The 20,183-nt window shown below is 44.7% G+C and overlaps 1 protein-coding gene and 1 long non-coding RNA gene across 5 annotated transcripts in view; one reads left to right on the forward strand and one right to left on the reverse strand.

The window, feature by feature from the left end:
• The window catches only part of LOC136367525 (uncharacterized), a 108,450-nt gene extending 91,192 nt beyond the window's left edge, over nt 1-17,258 (reverse strand). Inside the window, exon 1 of the long non-coding RNA XR_010744698.1 lies at nt 16,967-17,258. This is a non-coding gene — a long non-coding RNA (uncharacterized lncRNA). The remainder of the gene's footprint in view (nt 1-16,966) is intronic.
• SGCD (sarcoglycan delta) overlaps nt 1-20,183 on the forward strand; it is a 304,496-nt gene that overhangs the window by 178,937 nt on the left and 105,376 nt on the right. For 3 of the 4 annotated variants that reach the window (XM_066329229.1, XM_066329230.1, XM_066329231.1), the window contains one exon: nt 1,118-1,303. In XM_066329229.1, the coding sequence (XP_066185326.1) occupies nt 1,118-1,303 (186 nt within the window). The remainder of the gene's footprint in view (nt 1-1,117; nt 1,304-20,183) is intronic. The other variant, XM_066329233.1, reaches the window with a different exon arrangement.

A 20,183-nucleotide genomic window follows, 5' to 3' on the forward strand; every position in this document is an offset into this window, starting at 1 on the left:
CTGTTCAAGTTTGTACGGATCAGCGTGGTTGTGGCAGTGTAAAAAGATCTGCTTTGCTCCAGGTCCCTGTGTTTGTTGGTGTCCCAGCTCCCCTCCCTGAGCAGCATCTCGTTCCTAAAACTGCCTTATTCCAGACTTGCAGATCACACTCCCACAGGGGAACTCGCACTGTTCCCTCCTGGGACGTAGATTTTGTAATTTGCTGCAAACGAACATCAGTGCCAGCAAACCTGAAGACACTCGTGGTGTTGAATCCATAGGGCAAGGACGTGTTTGGTGGCTTCTTATCTGTCCAGAGTCTAAAATGCAAAACATTCAGCAAACTCTGTGTTACTAGAGATGATCTCCTCAGTCTGTGCATCAAAATAAGCTGAAAATGTAAGAAACTATCCCTGGGGAAGCCCACGAAAGTGAGTTTCCTCAACCTGAATATGGAGGGTGACAACATGAATCCTTCCTTCCTCCCTTCCTTTCCTTCCCTCCGTCCTTCCAAGTTGTCCAAGCATGCTCACCCACCCAGGACACAGACACTTGGAGATCATTTTTTAGGGATGTGGCAGCTGGAGAACCTTGCTTCCGCTTTACTTTTTCAGGCAAGATTGGGGTGTAGGAAGGGGAAAGGCAAACATTTCCCCTTTGCCTTTTATTTTTGTGTTTGGTTGGAAGAGGAATGATTTTACTTGAGATGGTATTTTTTTTTTTAATGAAACCTCTGAGAAGTCATATTGCATCTTCCAAACAAACTGCTGAACTCAACTGCTTTTACCAAACGCATGCAAAATTTTCCCCTCAGGATCCTTAGAGGCCCTGGAGTGCCTGCCTTGCAAAACCTGGGGTGGTGAACAGAGTCACTCCAGAGTGATTTCCACAGGATACCTTTAGACAGTGTGCTTACGTGTATTTATAAGCACATTCATACACTTCTAACACAACAGATTCTCTTTTGGTCGGTTACTGCGCACACCAAGCAGAAGGAAAAATAACCAGAGTATCCAAAGAGCTGCTGCTCCTCTGTAAACTCTCCAAACCCTCCAAGAGGCACAGGCAGGAGCAGTTTTTATCACTGGCTTTCTCGTGGCCCTGAACACACGTGGTTGTCTCTTTGTGCTCATTTCAGATGCCTCAGGAACAGTACCCGCACCGGAGCACCATGCAGACCTCGGAAGGACCCCAGGTATACAAAGTGGGGATTTATGGCTGGAGGAAGAGGTGCCTCTATTTCTTTGTGCTGCTCCTAATGATTTTAATCCTGGTGAACCTTGCTATGACCATCTGGATTCTGAAGGTTATGAACTTCACAATTGTAAGTAGGGGTTACCCTGAAAGGTCTGGGGAAGATGAGGGAGGGTGCTGGTCTTTCTTCTGAGCATGGCTTCAGATACAGCTTCAATAATGGGGTGTTTCATTGCCGTGGGCAGTCCTTTTATGGAGAGGAACAAATTTACACAATGATCCTCTCTTTCTGCTGGATATTGCCAAGCTGAGGAACAAGCTCAGCGCTGCAAATCGTGTTCCTCTTATCTGCTGTACATGTGTATATACGTGTATTTATCTAAACAGTATATGCCATCCATCCCAAATTTTTAATTATACAGTGTTTTAAAATTAATCAAATCAGTTATTTTGAACTTGGATATGGAATGGGTTTCAGCCTTTCTCTTAGAATCTTTCTGCTTTTCTCCATGACTGGGAAGACAAGAATCTTGATTTGCTTTTTTCCTTTGTGAAAATTCATGTTGCTCTGTAATGATGTAGTTGTGGAAGCTTCATGAAATAAAATATATAGGGTATCTCCTTGGCTGTGGTACTTAGGTGGAGCATGTCCTTATCCTTGTGTCAATGTGCTTGGTGCACCTCAGTCCTGGTGCACATCAGTCCCTTCTCCTTGTTTTCTCTAGATAATTTGACCAGAGTGAAAATGAATTTATTAGTCCCCCGTTCAAAGTAGTCATTGCCACCTTGTTCAGATGAGATTGTTCATTTAAAGATTGTTTGAGTCTTTGGGAGAAACCAAGTCTGAGGTTCTAATCCTGGTTTTACTTCCTGGGAGAGCTGTAAAGCTGCACTTCCCTAGACAACTTTCAAGGACCTTCCCAGCCAGACTCTGATATGAGCAGTGTGTTTGAAGTCTTTTTCGGCATTTCTTTCCCTGCTTTGGTCTTGTGCAGTCCCAAACAGCTGTGGCCAGCATTATGTCATTAATGGGCCATGAGAAGTTGAATAAACAATCTCTGGCTTCCTATACCCAGCAGATAAAATGTTGTGTCAGGGGAACGTGCAATGTTCATTTTCTCTAAGCAGGTTGCTGTCAAGGTGTGCAGAGGATTGCAGTGCATGTGTGCATAGGGAGCAAGCAATTATAAAGCAGTAATCCACAGAAAGCTCCTGTGAGTGGGCAAAGAGTGGCCCAAGTGGAGCAATTAATGCTTCGCCAGACCAGTTATTTAATCTTGTGAAATTGATGCCATTTTGATACCCATTTCGTGCTGAAGTCTAGTCTGTAGATTAATGGAGTTGAGAAATAGGTATTTCTGAGGTGATGAAGGAGTTGTTCTTTCATCATGCAGGCAGTGGTGTGGGTATCAACCCGGGAACAAAATAAAAAGGATTTCAAATTATCACTTTTCAGAAATACAGCTTTTTTTTTTCTTTCTAATAACATAACTGCAGTCCCATGCATGTTTTGCTAATTGGTGGTGGCCAGTCAGCTCTCTACAGGCTGCTTGGGAAGTCAGGGGAACATCTGTGCTCCTTCTCCATCACTGCCCTCTCAGGATGCACTGCATTTTGCAGGCCAGGTGCTGAAGTGCCATTCCCTAGGGATGTGTGCAGAACCCTCCCATTTCCAGCAGCTCTGTCCCCCCCACCAGGACACAGACTGGCTTTTAGGGACATGCACTGATCTTCAGTTTCTTGTCTGATTCTGTTTCCTTACTTGCCTTCGGATTACTGGGGATTATTCCAGGGTAAAGTATATTTGTGTATGGCTTAGTTAATTCATATCTACTAATGCTAGTGGATGATGAACAGCTTTTGGTGATAAAAACACAGGTGGTGCTACTGAGTCCTGCAGTGGGAGCAGCTTTATGGTTGTAGGCACGGCCACACTAGTCAGGGTGAGTGTTTCTGGCACAGTCAGTTGGAAATAAATACAAGAACTGGGCATGTAAAATGTGAGTCTTGCCCCAATATGCACCCATTCATCTCCTGATCTCCTGCTGCTCCTGCAGCCTCACCAGCTGCTTTGGATCCTGCTCTGCAATCCCTCCTGCACCATTCCCTGAGGCTGAGAAAACCACTTGGCTAAGTGAGTTTTTAGAGGCAGACTTTTATATCTCTAAGTAACAGATGTAGGAAAATTATCAAATGAGCAGATGCAAATATGGAAAAATCTTTAATTTGTTCCTGTTCTGATAAGAGGAGCTGAGAGTCCTTCTGGGGCAGAGGAGAGATCTGAGTAGTCAGAAAGCAATAACTGCTGCTTAACAGGTCTGAGTTACCCCAGTGCTTGCAGAGCAGAAAGGAGGGGAAGGTTTGTGTTTCTGTTCTTCTGGAAAATGTAGTATTTCTAGCATCTTCCCATCCCTGAGCTCTCCTTCCAGAACCTGAGTCTGTTCCACTCCACAGAACAGTCCTGGCACTTACCAGAATTTAATGATGCTCATTATAGCCAATAAGTGCTCACAGTGTTTTAATGAGCACCGCAAACCTGCTCAGGAAAACTCAGGGGTGTTTTAAATGCTGGTAGTGGGGAGTGGAGAGTGGAGAAGGGGGAAGAAGATGAAGCAAGACAATCTCTGGGTGAAAAGCCACCTCTTCATGCTTGCTGTAGCAATATCCATCCACTCCACTTCCTTGTCCAGCCCTGACCTCCCTTCCTCTGCCCTCTGCCTGCCCTCCTGGCTGCTGCTCCAGGGGACAACTCCCATGAAATCAAGCCATAAGCTTCCAATCAGGCTTTTAGCAAGCAAGCACCACTAATTTATTCTAGGCTTTGCTTTTATTTTAATGTTGAAGGCTTAAACAAGTGTATGTATGGCTATTGCCTCCTACACAGGGCTGTCACAGCAGCGTCACACCTGTGTGGGAGTGACCTGTGTGGGGACAGCTGGTCACTCTGTCCTCTGTCAGTCTGCTCTGTCCTCTGGCACAATTAGTCATTTCTCATGTACTGTTTGATACTTGATTTGTTTTAAATGCCTTTATCCAGCTCAGGCTGTGTGAAAAACAGGCCTAGAGGGGACCTCAAATGTCACCTGCCTGTCCCACAGCTGGTTCCCATAGCCAGGTCCATTCACTGTGCTCATTTACATCAGGGTGAGCTGCTCTGGGCTGCAGGAAGCTCTGGGCAGGCTGCTGCCTCTGAACCTGGCTTGGATTTTTAATCCAAACCATGGAATAAATCTGGACCAAAGCCACCAATTTGGTTGAAACCTGAATGTACCCTGAAGGTGGCCTAACCTAATTGAGGTAGAAACCACCATCCAGAGCTCAGCTTTCCCATGATATATTGACACTGAGTGCCCTGCTTCATTCAGCTCTTGGACAAGCCTGGCAGTTAGTCTGTGGTTTGCACAAACTGGGCTTGAGGAAGTGATGTTAATGCCTTTGGGTTGTGTGTGTGACTGAACCACTCATCTGCAGGTCCCACGGCTGCATCCTGCAGTCACATCAGTGTGGCAGAGGGCTCAGCCTCCAGCTGGGGAAACCTGTGGCTGGGGAGGGCTCAACCTGCAGCTGTGGTGGTCATAATATCCAGCTGTGGCAGTCTAAAGCTCCAGCTGTGGCAGTCTAAAGTTGCAGCTGTGTCAGGCTCAACCTGGAGCTGCACAGAACTTGGCTGAGGTGGGCACATCCCCTGCATGGGTTCCTAGGTCCCAACTTAATTATAAATGGAATGTGAGCTCTTAACAACCTTCCTCTTTCTGGTCCACCTGCATTAGCATCCAGTGATGCAGCTCTTTAGCAGCAGCATTGCCCATCACTCTGCATATCAGCACATGCATATTTTATGCTGCACACCAATGATATGCTGGGGATCTCACCTATTATTAGTGAGCTTAAAACATTGTTCAAAAAGCTTCCTGTTGTATTAGTTCCTGATTACAGGAAAAGATGTGCTTACATAAACACAACAAACCAATATCCTCATTTTAAGCAGTCCAAAGCTAGAAAGGTCTGATAATGGGCAATGACAGTGCACTGACCTCTTTGCACAGGGGTAGCACACAATGCCTGGTATTTTAAATGGTGTTAGGAGTCTGAAGCACTATCCATTAGTATCCCTTTAGAGTCTGTTAAAGCAGGCAGAGCTTTAAATAGGAGAGATGAGGACTGGGTCCCGTTGTGGCTGCCTTTAAATGTCACCTACTTGTCTGCCCATCAAACCATACAGGACTTTTTGCTTTTCCTTCGCTCTTCCATGGTATTTCTATCCACAGCTCCTTTTTGCTTGCTATGGACTGTATTTTTGGGGGACAGGAGCTGTTTGCATATATAGTCTTATATACTGGCGGGTTCTACTAGATTTTAAACTGTAATAAATAGAAAATAATATTTTCCCCCAATCAGTCTGCAAGGCTTGAAATTCCTGGACACTTGTATTCTAAGAATCATCCAAAGTAAAGGCTTCAGAATAGTTTTGTAAATAAAATATTCTGCAACTTGGTATTCAGGAGTGTCTCCATGAGCCAGACTTAACATGTTCCTCCAGACTGGGAGAGCAGCACCGCTGGAGAAATTTGCAGATGTGCAGTTGTGGTACTTAGGGACAGGGTTTAGGGTGGACTTGGCAGTGCTGGGTTGGGCTCAGTCATCTTAGAGGTCTTTTCTGACCTCAGTAATTCTGTGACTGCATGTGCTGCTTCCAGGCCTGTGCAGGCTGCTTGTGCCATCTGTGTGTGCAGCTCCAAGGGGATGGGAATGGGCAGGCAGTGACCCCCTCCTTCCACCTCCTGCGGGGTACAGAAAGGGTCATCTTCCCCTCCTGGCCCAGTCAGGCTCAGCCTGGGGGTCCCTGACCACTGCACGTGCCACCTCTGCGTTCTCCTTCCATAACCACACGAGGTTTGCCCCCTTTAGCATAAAGTTCAGCCATATTTTATTATTCCAATTGAACAGGAACAAATTACTTCAATTGTTCCATTTTTCCCTCCCTTTTTTTTTGCCTCAGGCTGCATTCATAGCTGAAGGGGTCTGGTTTAGCAACGTTGAATGAAATGTTGGCAATTTAGGGTGATAAAATGCTGCTGTGGATGGCACAAATGCTAAATATCATTATTATCTTGCTTTCTTTATTAAAAGTTGCTAGGAAAAATGAGCTTTTAAAATTTGGTTATGAACAGTTATTTCCAATACAATTACTCCCTCTTGTGTGTAAACTACCTGCCACATTTCAATTACAGGAAAACCGTGGGGTAATAACACAGCAGTAAAGATGGATTAGAGTTAGGAAAGCTCATTGCCCTAGCTGGCAGGATTCTTCTATTAATGATTTAAAGGAATAGATTTTGTTCTATTTTTTTTGTCTTAAATCAGAGATTGGCTCAGAAGAAAATGACTGTGCTGTTTATGTTCCCTTTTCATGATTTCTCTGGGGTCTCTTTTAGGTGCAATGGTAAGGCCAACATGGGAAGGAACTCTGATCAGCTTTTCAGCTTCTGCTTTGTGGTGCAGTTGTAATCAGCCAGCTGAAATTGGCTGGAGTTAGAATTAATATTACTACATCCTTATTAAGGAAAGAGTGAAGTTCTTTTTCTCTCCCTCTCCCCTTTGCGCACACACGCGTTACAGAATTGTGCACTTTCCCATCCTAATTCATGTTGCTCTTTCTGTAGCACAAGTAATTGTTCTGGGACTGCCTGCACAGCCCAAGAGCTTTGTGTATTTCCCTCCTTTCCTCATTCACATGGGCTTCATCTTCTGATATAAAGATGTTAATCTTGTGGTGGCCTGACAACACCAGCAGTGCTGTGAGTGATTGTACTAAAAGTGAAGAAGTTCCTGTGAGTGAAATCCTTCCTGGCTGGAATTTAGCAGGAATCTTGGCACTGACATCAGTGGATCAAGCTCTTCACCATGATGCTTTTTATTTGCAGTTTTCTTTATAGTAACTCCTAATTTCTTTCCCCTGGGTTGAGGATGAAATGTGCTATGTTTTTCTTTTACTCTTTTTGAGAGATCCGAATTTCATTCCTGGAGGGTTCCTGTTTCTGCATGAAAAGCAACTGAGATTACTTACCTCTTTTAAAGATACATATAGTGCTTTTTGCCTTCACTCATTTGGAGTTTAGAATAATATAGTCAGTTTAAATAGGATATTGTGTGAAGCTATTGAAAGTATGACCCCTTCATTGCTGCATCCTCCAGGGCATTGGGGACTCGGTAGTGGTGACTTGTTGAGTTACAGTGCATCAGTTTCTTCTACTGTTACACCTTTGAAACAGCAGTGTCTCATAATATTTCATTGTTATTACCTTAATAACCACATTTTCTCAGCCAGTACAAGCACATAAGGCTTTCTTCATCCTTGTTACCAAAAAGTGATGAAAGGTCCCCATATTTTTACCTCTCTGTCTCTACTCTCTGCTGTGCCATTGAGTTTTTAGAGGCCTGCCATGGCATTGGATATGCTGACAGATCCCGTTGTGGGAGCAAAAAGAGTAGTGAAATAGTAAGTCTTCTACTCATGCCACTAACCCAAGCTGCCCTGCAATCACTTAGGTAACTCTTTGGGATTTTTCTTTGACAATTGCTCAAGGCAGTCTGTGGTACACAGAGTATTAGGATGGCAAATATTTCCCTCAAATATTTTATGTTGGGCTTCACAAGGAACTGAGGTTTATGTGGCTGGGATTCCATTTTGATGGGCACGATTCCAGCTCTCAGTTCTCAGATGTTTCCAAGCCACTGTTAATACTCAAGTCATCTGAACAGAACTATACATCCAGGAGAAACAAATATCTCAAATATATTTAGTTACTGCATTTTTCAGAGGCAGAACAAAGAACTCTTATTTATTGGTGTCTCTACTGGGAAAGAAGCTGCTGCATAAATTCTGTACTTACTACTCACCAGGAGTGAAAGATGTTATAAATGTCCCCACAGCAGAGAAACTTTTTTATTGGTGCTGTTTTCCTACTGGACACCAGAGAATTTCGCCCTGACATCCAGATACTCCAAGGCACATCCCTTGGTACTTTTGATTTGGAGGAAACTCAGAAATACCCATCTCCTCACACCTGCAGCTCAGTGCACGTGTGCAGGCAAACCATCATCTGCCAGTCCTGCTTTATGGGCCATGCTGAGACTCAATGGCTGGTCTTGTGAATATGCACAGCAGGAAAATACCTGATTGCATTAAAAATGCAATTAAAAATTATGGCTTTGTTTGATGTCTCCAAGAACAGAGGGATACAAATAAGTGGGGAAGGGAGGAGAGTGGCAGGGATTTGGGCAGGTTGCAATGGGAGGTTGATCATTTGGTTTCTGGAATAACCCTTTCATTCCCAGGTCCCTGCTGGGATGAGGGGAGCACGATGGGAAGGGTTAAGAGCCCAGGAGGAGCTGCTCAGTGTGAGATGGAACAGCAAGGAGGGCATGGGTGGGCTGTGCAGGGGGTGAGTCATAAACTCTTGATCCCAGATCTCCCTCCTGCCACCTCTCTCCAAAGGAGATTGTGCTCAGCTCCTCTTTCATCTGAAGAAATAAGATATTTCATATTAGCATTCATCTCAGTGCCAACAAAAGATCTTCAGACTAGCCGTTCTGAAGCAGAGAGAGATTTGTCTCTTAGAGAACATGTAGAAGGTATTATTATAAATGTGCTAAAGAACAAAAACAAGCTCGCTGCTAAAATGTTGATAATTGATGAGTCCTGTGAATAGCTTACAACCTGATCCTTCCCCATATTCTCACAGTGCAGGAGGAGAAATGATTTAATTTGGGGATCCACACAGAAATGACGTGCCATGCTGAGCCATAGAGTCAGTTTGCTGCTGCTGCTTCTCTTGTTCCTTGAGCTCTTTATTTTTTTTTTCTTTCTTAGCTTCTCAACATCCCTCCTGAACTCTCTGCACAGCAGAGAGCAATGGCCTTCCAGGCTTTCAAAACCCAGCAGCCAGTGCTGGAACAAAACCACAATTCCTCTGAAGCACCTGTTCTGCATGGTTGCCTTCAGGATGAGGTGCTGCTTGGAGCAGCCTCCATGCCTTCTCCCTCTTATCCTGGAACTGCAAAGCCATCAGCTTCTCAGAAAATGCTTCTTGGCATTCTGAGCCCCTGCTGCTGGAGCATAATCCATGGAAAGGGAAGGGAGGTGGCTGTCTCTTAGAACTGTAAATGGCTGAGGAAAGTGTGAAATACTTCTGTGCCTTGGGTGAACCTGGATCCTGCCTGTTCAGTGGGATGAGCTCGTGTCTGGCTACACAAAAAGTGAAAAAGTGTCCTATTCTTCCCACAGTTGTGCATTTGCTTTATTTCCCTTCTGGAAGTGTCTTCTGCTGTGATGACTGAGAGGTTTGAGGCCAGAACTACAGCCCTGTGCCGTGCAGAGTCTGTCTCTCCCCTCCTGCAGGGAGGGAAGTATTATCCCTGTATTAGCTCTTCTCCAATCCCATGCCTCATTTGATGGATGCACTTAAAATACGTGCTGCCATTTCCTGTGCCCGTTCTTCCAAAGCTCTGCAGTGGAGATGAGCTTGAATATATCACTCGAATCCATCATAACTTGAGTTTTAGTTCTGGCCATTTCCACTTCAATTGCATCTTCCCCTTTGCCCGTCCTGCCTCCGCTGCCATGGCCACCAGCAAGATGGACTGAGGTAATTATTTGTATTTAGGCCTGTTTCTGAGGGCCTACACTCCAGTGCACTTGCATGAAGGACAGCCTGTTAGCACTGAAATGATGAGGTTGCAGCCAGACTTAGAGAAGAGGAATGGATTCACTCAGGTAATTCAGCCTTAACCTCTTGAGTTCTCATTACTTTGCGTCCACCCCGTGCTGCTGCCCACCTCTTCCCTTTTTAAATGAGATCCAGTAACTAACAGAGAAATTATGGCAATTTGCTATATGAAATTTGTGATTATTTGCATTTAATTAAAGGCTTCTCTTGGGAAAATGAAGGGCAGCTTAACCTCAGAGAAGCCTCTACATCTCCAGTAATTGCTTCTAATTGAAGTGCTTTGAGTTTCCATCCTACCACAAGAAAAGGGGAAAAAAAAAAAAAAAAAACTCAAACCTGAGAAGTTCACTCCCACACATAGGGTCCCTGAAAATTATTTTATCCTTGTGCAATTAAGGTGACTGAGGGTCCTCACAAATGATTCTTCAGTGTGGGTTAAGCAGCTAAAATTAAAGTTTCATTACTGCAAAGACTGGTTTGGGGTGTGCTTATGAGAAATCCGAGGCACAGCCCACATTCCTGAGCTGGAGTGCTCACAGACACAGATGCAGGGCTGCAGGTGCACGTCTTTTGCCTAAATGCTCCTGGTGGTTGCTGGTTTTGTACAGCTATTTTTGACTTCCAGTGGTATTTTCTTTATTCTTGGCTGAACCTTTTTGGCTCAGTGTGCCCTGTGAAACACAGGCAAGGGGTTTTCTCAGTGGAGGTGTACAAAACTAATCATTAGGACAGCTTTTGGGCTTGGGAACACCTTGGACATCTCCCTGCATCTCCACCTGTGTGTGCCTTAGTTTTTGACGCTGCAAAAAGTGTATCCTTCTCATGCCAGCTCCATTCCCTGGCCATCCTGGCACATGGAGTGTGTCCCTAGAGCAGGGGTGGCATTTTGTAAACCACCCAAACCTCCCTGGCAGAGGCATTTGGAACTCTGCCCAGGGGCTGCAGTGCCCAGGTCAGTGGTACTGGGGGCTGTGGGGTGCCCAAGGGTCCCATGTCTGGGGAGAGGATCATGTCACCTCATGAGAAAGCCACCACCTCCCCTCAAGCAGCACTTCCATTACACAAATTCTGCCTAATTACAGCTCTCAGCATTTCCGTGCAGCTTCTGGCAGTGATGTCTCTGCTCGAGCCCTTTGGTGCTGTTAAATCCCTCCTTGTGTTGTGGATCTGGAAACAGGCATGGCATAAATAAAAGTTTGTAGGTTGTAGCAGCAGACATGGCCATTTTCTGCTGTTTATTCTTTCCACTGGAGATACCAACGTTGATAAACATGAGAGTGCTCTGCTCTCCTGTGTTCTCACCTTGTTCATTAACGCCTGGTATCACACAAGTCAGCAGGAAGGTGCATCTGATTTCTGCTTTATTGTCCCATAGGCTCTCTTTAATTTACACTGAAACACATAAAATCTTCAGATGGACTCAAATCTTTGAGAGTGACCCCTGGGATGGCTGTGGGTGAATTGTCAGAAATAGGTGTATCATTGTTTGTCAATTTTTTGGAAGTTGCAGCTGCAGATAAACACATTAAAACCTTTGTGACCTGCTTCTATTAACTTCCTATAAAGCAAACATGCTTGGAAAAGTGCACCTCTTTATTTTAAGAATAAGAAAAAAAAATGTTTTAATTCTTCATGCAGAGTCCTGAAGTACTTGTATTTCGTGTAGGTGCAAGTCATATAGACGTGTGTAGGTGCTGCTTTTGATTCAAATTATTTAATAGGGTGGTATTGTTTCTGACAACAAATATTAATCTTTCAAAACAAGACATTAGAGAATTTTTTTCTAGGAAATGAAGAAATCAAATTCCTTTTATGGTCTTAATTTTCTCTGCATAGTAGGAAGGGAATTCCTGCTAGTTACATATTTGTGCACACAAACCACTTCTGAATCAAACACTTATGTACAGGGAGACATCATCTACAGAGACTGATGAAAGGCTTGCAGCAAAGCAAGGAAATTCAGGAAATTTAACCTGAGCAGCTGATAGCTGAGTTCTGGAAATACCAGGTGGATTTACAGCAAACTGCTTCGTCCAAAAGGGAGAACAATTCAGTTCACCAGCAGGTATAGATTGAAAGGCAAATTTCATCTTTATTTGAAGTTTCCTATTGACCAAAGATATTTGTCTTTGTTAGTATGAAAAAGGATTCAGCCTTGTGCATTGCCCAGGAAGCAGGCTGGATGTTAGAAAGCTGATGTGTGTAATTCCTTTCTTCTTCCCTGTGGAGCTGCATTTACTGCCATTACACCTTCCTTCTATTAGGAAGCTTTTGTGCAGAACAGTTTGCCTTGTCAGTCCTTTTTATATTGAGCTGAGAATGAGGAGCTTTTACATATTCAGGGCTAAAATAAAAATTCTCTGTACAAGAAGGCTGAGGCCAGTAAAGACCCTCTTGTTCTTGCCATGTCAGGAGCTGGGGCATCCTTGGCTCTCTTCCCACAGGAGCACCGCTGTGGTCACTTTTCCATCCTCCCAGCTGCCAGCCAGGGCAGCTCATAACAAATTTGCGCTCACCAAAATGGCACTGAGAGATTTCCCTGCAGGAGCAATCTGCACAAGGGAGCAACTTTCAACTTGAGGGCAGAAATCTGTGCTGTAGGTGGGGTCAGAACTCAGGGTGGGAAGGCAGTTAATTCCAGTTTTGCTTGTAAATTGTGCTAAACAGACATGGAGTGGCCAGTCAGTGGTCGCATGGCTTGGTTCTCCTCTTGCAGGGATATAAATGAGTTGCCACCCATTTACAGGTTGGTGTTGCACAGTTACAAGTGAGGGAAGAACAGATTTGCAGTGCAGAGCTCCAGAAGGCAACAGCAAAGGACAGGGATTTAAACTTTGAAATGTGGACAGTGTCTGGACAATTGCAAAGAAGAGTCTGTCCTGGTTTGGAGGTTTTTTTGGAATTATTTTTCCCTCCTCACAGGCAACAGAAGAGACTATTGCTTTGGGTTGGTAAAAATCTGCAGGGTGACATGTTAAATGGGTTTCACTCACCTACAAAGTTTGTCAGTTTAAAAGAAATACACAGATACTGTGAAGATTTATGCAGTACAGAACACATACAAGGACCCAAGAGAGCTCTACAGACAGAAATAGCTGGGGGAAAAAAAGTACAAATCCATGCTCTGAAGTCTTGCAGAAACAGGCTTCCAGTTTTGGAAACATGGCATAGGAACCTGGAAATGGTGGGCAATTAAACCCCTATGAAGGAAAGTAAACTGATCAGTTGTGCTCATTTCTCTTTCCTTTTCCTCACTGCATGTTTTCCTGTTCTTGAAATGAATCCATCCAGTAGGAAATGTGAAGTTCAGTGGCTGAACTCTCTGCTCAGGCACAATTCTTCCTGATGCTCATGTTGGAGGCGCTGGCTGAAGTGCTCACTGAGAGCCAGCGTGGAGAGATGATGAGATCCATGGTGGGGAAATGACCACCATCCATCCAAAATGTTTTCAGCAGCAGCGCTGGGAAGGGAATACACTGGTGCAATCTGTAGCTCTTGTTTCTGTTTTAAAGGTCTCTAATGAGCCATGTGTGCACTGCATTTCACCCTGGGAAATCCCACTGAAATCTGGCACTCGCGTTTCATTTCTTACGCTGCTATATTTAGGGCAGAAAGCAGATCTCCCAGCGTGGCTCCTTCTGGCTTCTAGAAACCCTGCACAGTGTCTTAGTAATATACACTAATTGCTTACCAAAGCTGCCAGCTCCCTGTGAAAATCCTTTCCAAAGATGGGAAGTGGAAGCAGAGCAGTTGCCTGCACTTTCTGCAGGCACGTGGCAGTGGCCAGTTGTCGTGTCTGTGCCATGGGGATGAGGGACAGGTGACCTTGATGGAGCTGATGTTGTCCTCATTACTGAGGGCTCACACTCAAAAGCTGTTTTTCTGCCCCTCCATTTTTATTCTGTGGATGAGGAGTCCAATCAGAGGTGTCTCCATTAAGTTTTAATGAGTGAATTAGATATTTTTTAAACCTGCAGTCAGTGGCAGTCTCAGAGCGTGCGTATTCCCTTCCTCTGATGTATTTATTTTTAATAAGTTCCCATCTTTCTTGACCTTAGTTCCACTAAAAGTCGTTCACAGCCATGCCAAGTCAGACATTTAGCATCTTGGTATAATCAAAGGAATGGACCTCTCTGTTCAATACAATCTTTTTTCTGTGCTGAGGCCTGCCAGCCCAGCTGTACCCAGATTTTTGCAGCTGAAGAGAGAGAGTGGTTCATGCCTTGTGCTGAAGAAATCTGGTGCCATGTGTATTTTTTAATTGTGGGTAGGAGAGAAAAGCAATACATGTCAGTGTTAGCAGTGTGAGAATATGGTATTTTTATATTCTGGTATTTAGAGAAATAGTTCAGGTATTTCATATCCTTTCCAGACTTGTCTATCTAAGAAAAAAAAATCTTAAAAGTTAAGAATAATGGAGTGACTACTCCATTGGTAGAAATGGCATTCAAAATCTACTAAATTAAGCAGAGAACATGTCCATCCCAGCACCCTTCTGTTGTCTTTCACAGTTCTTTGATAGGGATATAATTTTCTGTGATCACTCAGAAAGATGGTTGGATATTTTTTCGATTAAATTCTGAAGGACTTAAACCTTTTCTGGCTTACCTTTGCTATTTTTCATGTTTATATACAACAGTATAATGCATCAGCATTTTTATACGTTTCCCATATAAAAATGAGCCATGTTTATAGAGGCTGTCAGACTTCCTATTCCACAGAATAACTGGAGCATCACTGTAAGTTGACACCAGCCTAAAAATCACATATAGTTGCTGAAATGTCTTATTTTATGGCCCTGTTGCTGTTTAATAGCTAAGCTGTGCCCTTTCCTTAATTTACCGTCGCTCTCCAGGAGTGCTTTGGTGTCAGGGGATGCCCTGCAGAGGTTCCAGGGTAGCTCTGCTGCTTTTGTGGCTTTCCTGATCAGCAAAGCTGCCTGTTGGGTGAGGAACTGCCCAAGCTGGGATAATTAACTGGTGAGGCAAACCACTCCACACTGCTTTAACCTTCTTTCAGCAGGTTTCTCCTACCAGGCACTGGAATATAAAATGATTACTTTTTTTCCTCTCTCTCCTCAGTATTTAGCCTCAGGAGATTTTGGATATGTTTTGGCTATTACAGATACAGTAAATGCCTAGCTGGAAACTATCTGGTACTCATAACCTTAAGGTATTTAGGAAATCATAAAAACTGAATGGAATTTTTTTTTTTTTTTAGGAGAATAGCTCCAAGAGCACTGCTTGCCTTCCAGGTAAATTCCATTCAGGATGATAAATTATGGCTGAACCGAACCAAAATGTTCCTAATGGCCCTAGTCAAAAGGCCTATTACAGGATGTCTAACTCACTTAAATTCCTTTTGTCTTTAAATTGTTAATGATTAGGTGTTTTAGGGCTAAAGTGATATACACTTACAGGGCACTTTCCTTTAAGGTTAGCCAAACTGAGCACCTCAAGTGTGGGACACAGATTCACTTGAGCGACCTTCAGGCAAAGAAATCAGGATGTTGTCTCTACAGGTGGGTAATTTTGTGGGAATATTTGCAGGACACCAGGCAGGTTTGTGGAAGAGGAAGCAGAGGAGCATTCTGGAGCAGAGAGGAGCAGCAGCTTTGGCCAACACTTGTGGTTTTTAAATCACACTTTTGGCATTGCAGAGAGAAAGTTTATTTTTCTTTGGTTATGACATTTGGAGAAGGAAACATTGGGTGATGTCAGAGGTGTTTTCCCAAAGGAGCAGCTGCTCAGCTGTAAGGCACCAGTCCTGTGCTGACTCGTGCAGTTCCTTGGGTTTAAGTGTGGTTTGGCAGCAATGGAGGTGCCAAACCTGTGTGGTAATCACAGAGGTTTGGACTCCTGTCCAGTCCTGTGCTGCTGACCAGTGAGCAGGGCCACATGTTTATCTGAAAGGATGTGCAGTGGTGTTGTAGAAATCCCTTCAGCACTGTCAGCTTTAGGAACTCCTCAATTTCACAGACTTTTAATGTCTCCTGACAGTGAACCACAGAAAATTCCAAGTCACTTCACACAGGCACTTTTGGGACCTGAGTACTCACAGCAGCAGCCTTGCTCACATGGATGTTCATGTTCAGTTTGGGTTTTTTTAATTCATGGATGAGTTTCTTGGAATTGAGTTTTGCCTTCTAATCCTTTTTAGCTCACAAATCCAGCAGTTGCACTCACTGCCTTCTGCTCAGGCAAAATCAGAGGTGACCTGAAGGTCCAGTCCCTGGATCAGACTCACACTCACCTTCCTTTATCCAGGGCTTTGGTTTAGGGCCAGAAAGCAGCACATGCAGGAAAAAAATGCCGAGCAGAAATGCCAGGACTGGCCCTCTAATAAAACATATGCCCATGCACAGTTGCTTGCAGAAAAAGCTGCAAGCATGTTTTCCAGAATATCCACATTGCTCCTCAGGCTGCACAGTCAGCTTGCAGGCATCTAGGACCATAACACTGCCATCTTCTGACATTTTTATTGCAGAATAAAGGATGAATTCTTTATAAATTCCAAAATACCCATTTTCCTTTGGTTTTTCCCCTCTTGGTGATGCAGCTCCCCGCTGGGGAGTTTAAGCAAACATTGTTCCCAGCTTGTTTGGGATGCTGTTAATGGGAATTCCTGGCCCAGTGCATTGCAGACGTCTGGCTCCTCCAGAATGTTTCTATTCCCCGCTGTGTCGCTTCCCCTTTGATATCTGATGAGTCAGCAGGTCTTTAATTGCTGCTCCTCTTAGCAGGGAGTTCTCTCGCTCAATACATTAAATATTTGATTGCCCCGGGTCTCCAGACAGAGCAGGGCACACAGGGGGATTCTGAGCTCCCAAAGCAAAGCCTGTTGCCCTTCCAGACAGTGAGTTTGGCAGCTGAGCCCGAGGCTGTGCCTCTCCTGGAGCCCGGGGGGACATCTGAGCAGACCAGGTGGTTTGGGATGCTGGAGGCATTTGGGGCATGGCAGCAGCTGTGCTCAGAAAGGCTTTCTTCATGAGTCTGCACATCACCAGGGAGCCCCCTGCATGGCCAGGAGGAGAGGGTGGCCACGTGTCCTGCAGCTCCCAGAACTCTTTTTTTTTTTTTTTTTTTTTTTTTTTTTTTTTTTTTTTTTTTTTTTTTTTTTTTTTTTTTAAGAACCAATGCAGAAATACCCACTGGGATATTCCTGTGCTTGGTGGATTGTGGAGTGTGCCTTCTGGGACTCAGTAAGATGGGCTATTATAGCAGTAAAATTATCTTCTGGTAACTTCCTTGGATATTATGCATGTATTTCATACTCAGTGAGCTGAAATAAGGACACTTCTAATCGTGTTTTCCAAGTGTTTTTAGATGAATGCACCGTGTAAGGACAATTTCTGTGCCTTGCAGAAGGAAGCCTGGCTTCCAGGTGGAGCTGTTCCCTGGGCAGAGTCGGGTTTTCAGCCTTGCAGGTGGCTCCTTGAGAGGAGAAATCCAATCCAGCATTCACAAGCATGCAGTACATGCTCAGAAATGTGGGATTTGCTGATGGCTGCTGATTTCCTCCCAGCCCTGGGGAGGAATCTCTGCACATGATGCTGTGTGGGAGCGTGCAGGCTCATGCTGGGGGAAAGCAGCAACAGTCCTGAGGATTGTCAGCAGTGCAGGCTTGAGGCAGGAGCTTCAGCGCAGCCTGGGGAGGAGAATCTCCCAAATGTACCTCTCTGCATCTGCCTTTGGGCTTCCTGTTGCTCTGAAGTCTCTGTGCCTCTGTGTTTCCAGTGGAGCGTGGAGTTGTGTTGGGAGTAGAACATAAAGGAATGCTGAGAAACGCACTTCACACAGACATTCCATCTCTTCGTCCCTGGTGGGTGGCACTGGAGAGAAGAAAGACCTTGGTGGGGACAATGGGGGAAGGAAGAGCCCTACAGCCTCACTTTGGTAATCCTGTTAGCCTGGTCCTGATGTAAGAGAAGCTGCTGCAGTGCACATGCTCAAGCAATCGCTTGGAAAAAAAAAATCACACAAGTTTCTCTCCCACTGAGTCAAAGAGAAGCAATCTCACTCCCACTGAAATGAAATAAATGCAGTTGCTATTAGAGCAGAGCAGTGAGCACCAGAACTATCATTTTGTAGAGCAGATCTTTTAAACAGACTTTCAGATTAAGAAAAATAGGTGCGGAATAAAATTCTGTCCTGAAGCAAAGTTGGCAGTGCTGCAGCAGTGAGACAGAGGAACCCTATGAATACATAAGTGGTGTTTTCCCACATTATTCAAAGTGCCCACTTGCTGAGCAAGTGGAGCAGAAAGTTCTGGGCAGATGAGGAATGGGTAGAGAATAGTCCATCCACACAGAGCCTTGACTTCTGCCAGGCTGTTAATATCAGGGATGTCTGTGACCTTCCAGTCAAGCAGGGGAGAATAACTCATCAGCAGTCAGGTTCAATCCAGCTAATGTTTCCAAGATTAAATGCTTACTTGCAGACTAGATCCAATTGCCAATTTTACAGTGAACTCTTCCTGTCCTTACAATTCCCAGTGTTCAGCTGCTGCAGGTTTTGAGCTGTGGTGCTGCAATGCAAGGAGAGAACTGGCAAGAAATGTGGGAGAACTTGGGAGGCTTCCTTTGCTCTGAGCAATGCAGAAAACTCCCACTGTGATGCCTGGTGAGAACCATCCTGCACCTCAGTGTCTGAATTCCGCGGGTGCCCTCCAGGTGAGACAGTTGCCCGTGTGGCCCTTGAGCCACATCCAGCTCTCCAGGAGCTCCATCCCAGTGGTTCTGCCAGGGTCTGGAATGTGACTGAACAATTTTCAAGGGGTAATATTGTCCATTATGACCCTGTGGCACTGCAAGGCTTTCCTTTTGAAGGATGCCACTTAGAGATTTGACCAATATCTTCATTAATGAAAAGCAGTTGATAGTCCAGCCCTGTCGAAGGTAGTAGAGCACACAAGGAAATCTTGGTGACTGCCAACTTCCAGCATAAGCCAAAGCTAAAGGCTTTTGCAGCAGTAATACACTCTGTGTTCTAGATTGGAAAATCAGGGAGTTTGCCTCTGTGCACAAACATTTCAGCCCTCACGAGTGGATTTGTAATGGAGGTGGGCTGAGTCACCCACTCACTGCCCATGTCAGGGAAGATTTCCGTAGAGCCAGTTTACCTGTCTCCTGTTGATAAAAATAATTGGAATTATTGGAGCTTCAAAGCCGTGGAGAAAGTAATGGATGACCAGCTGCACTTCAAATGAAAAAGTAATCTGTGGAATAATTGCTGCCAGTCAGGCCGAGCCCAGCTGTGAAATATTAATGGGTTGCTTGATCAGTCTATACAGAGCTCTCAATCATCCTCCTAGAGAGCAGCACAAACCCAGCAAACAGCTCAGGATTTGTTCTCAGCCAGATTATTGACAGGGGCAAAAAAAGATGTTCTAATGTGGTATTTACTGGAAGCAAGTAACAGTTATTGGGTGCTAATGGAAAACTTTTTCATAATATTTATGTGTTCAGAAATGATCTGTCTTACTCCTCTGCCAGCACCCACCGTGTCTCTCACTGGGGACAAGCAGTGGCAGCCTGTGGACAGCACTGCTGTAAAACTTGGCAGCCACTGTGATAGTCTAGGAGGGAAAAAAAAATTCATTGAACAGAGGGCTTGCTATATTTAACAGTAACCTGTGTGCCTCAGAGCCTGGCGAGAAGGAAGCTGCCACCCTGCTCCAGCCAAGCTCTGCACTTCAGGTGTGTGAACGCTCCCGTTTGCTTCAGAGAGACTTTGCATAAGCTGAAGCACTTTGTGAGATTGAAGTCTACTGAGTAGGAGTTCATAAGTAAAAAGAGAAAGATCTGCACAGGATTTCTCTTTTGGAGCCCTTGAACTTAAGGGAAGTTCAGCTTCAAAACTGGAAGGCAGCCAGAGAGTGAGCAGAGGCTGCTTTGATTAGGAAAGCTGCAAAGTTCTGATTGTCCCATGAGATGTGGGCCTCATGCTGCATTTGTTAATGGGAATTACCACTTCTTTGGTGCCTCTTCTCTGTCTACCTCCTCCTGGTCACAGCAGGTCTGAGCATCTCAGTGTCCATCCTCCCACTGCCTTGATGTGGGTACAGGACAGTGCCAAACCTCAGGGAAAAATCTGATTTGTCTCTGCAAGGGGGTTCAGCTTTGGGACTGGGGGCTGCCTTCAGACCTTCTGTTTAAAACTAGGAAATGAGGGATTTGGATCTCTGTAGTCTTCATACTGTACAGCTTTGAGTGTGAATGGCTTTTGACTCCCTGAGAAGCAAGTGGCCCAGCCATCACCCTGAATAGTGCAGGACTTCCCT

The sequence above is a fragment of the Sylvia atricapilla genome, chromosome 14 (genome assembly GCF_009819655.1).
Source record: "Sylvia atricapilla isolate bSylAtr1 chromosome 14, bSylAtr1.pri, whole genome shotgun sequence".
In the NCBI taxonomy this organism is placed as follows: Eukaryota; Metazoa; Chordata; class Aves; order Passeriformes; family Sylviidae; genus Sylvia; species Sylvia atricapilla.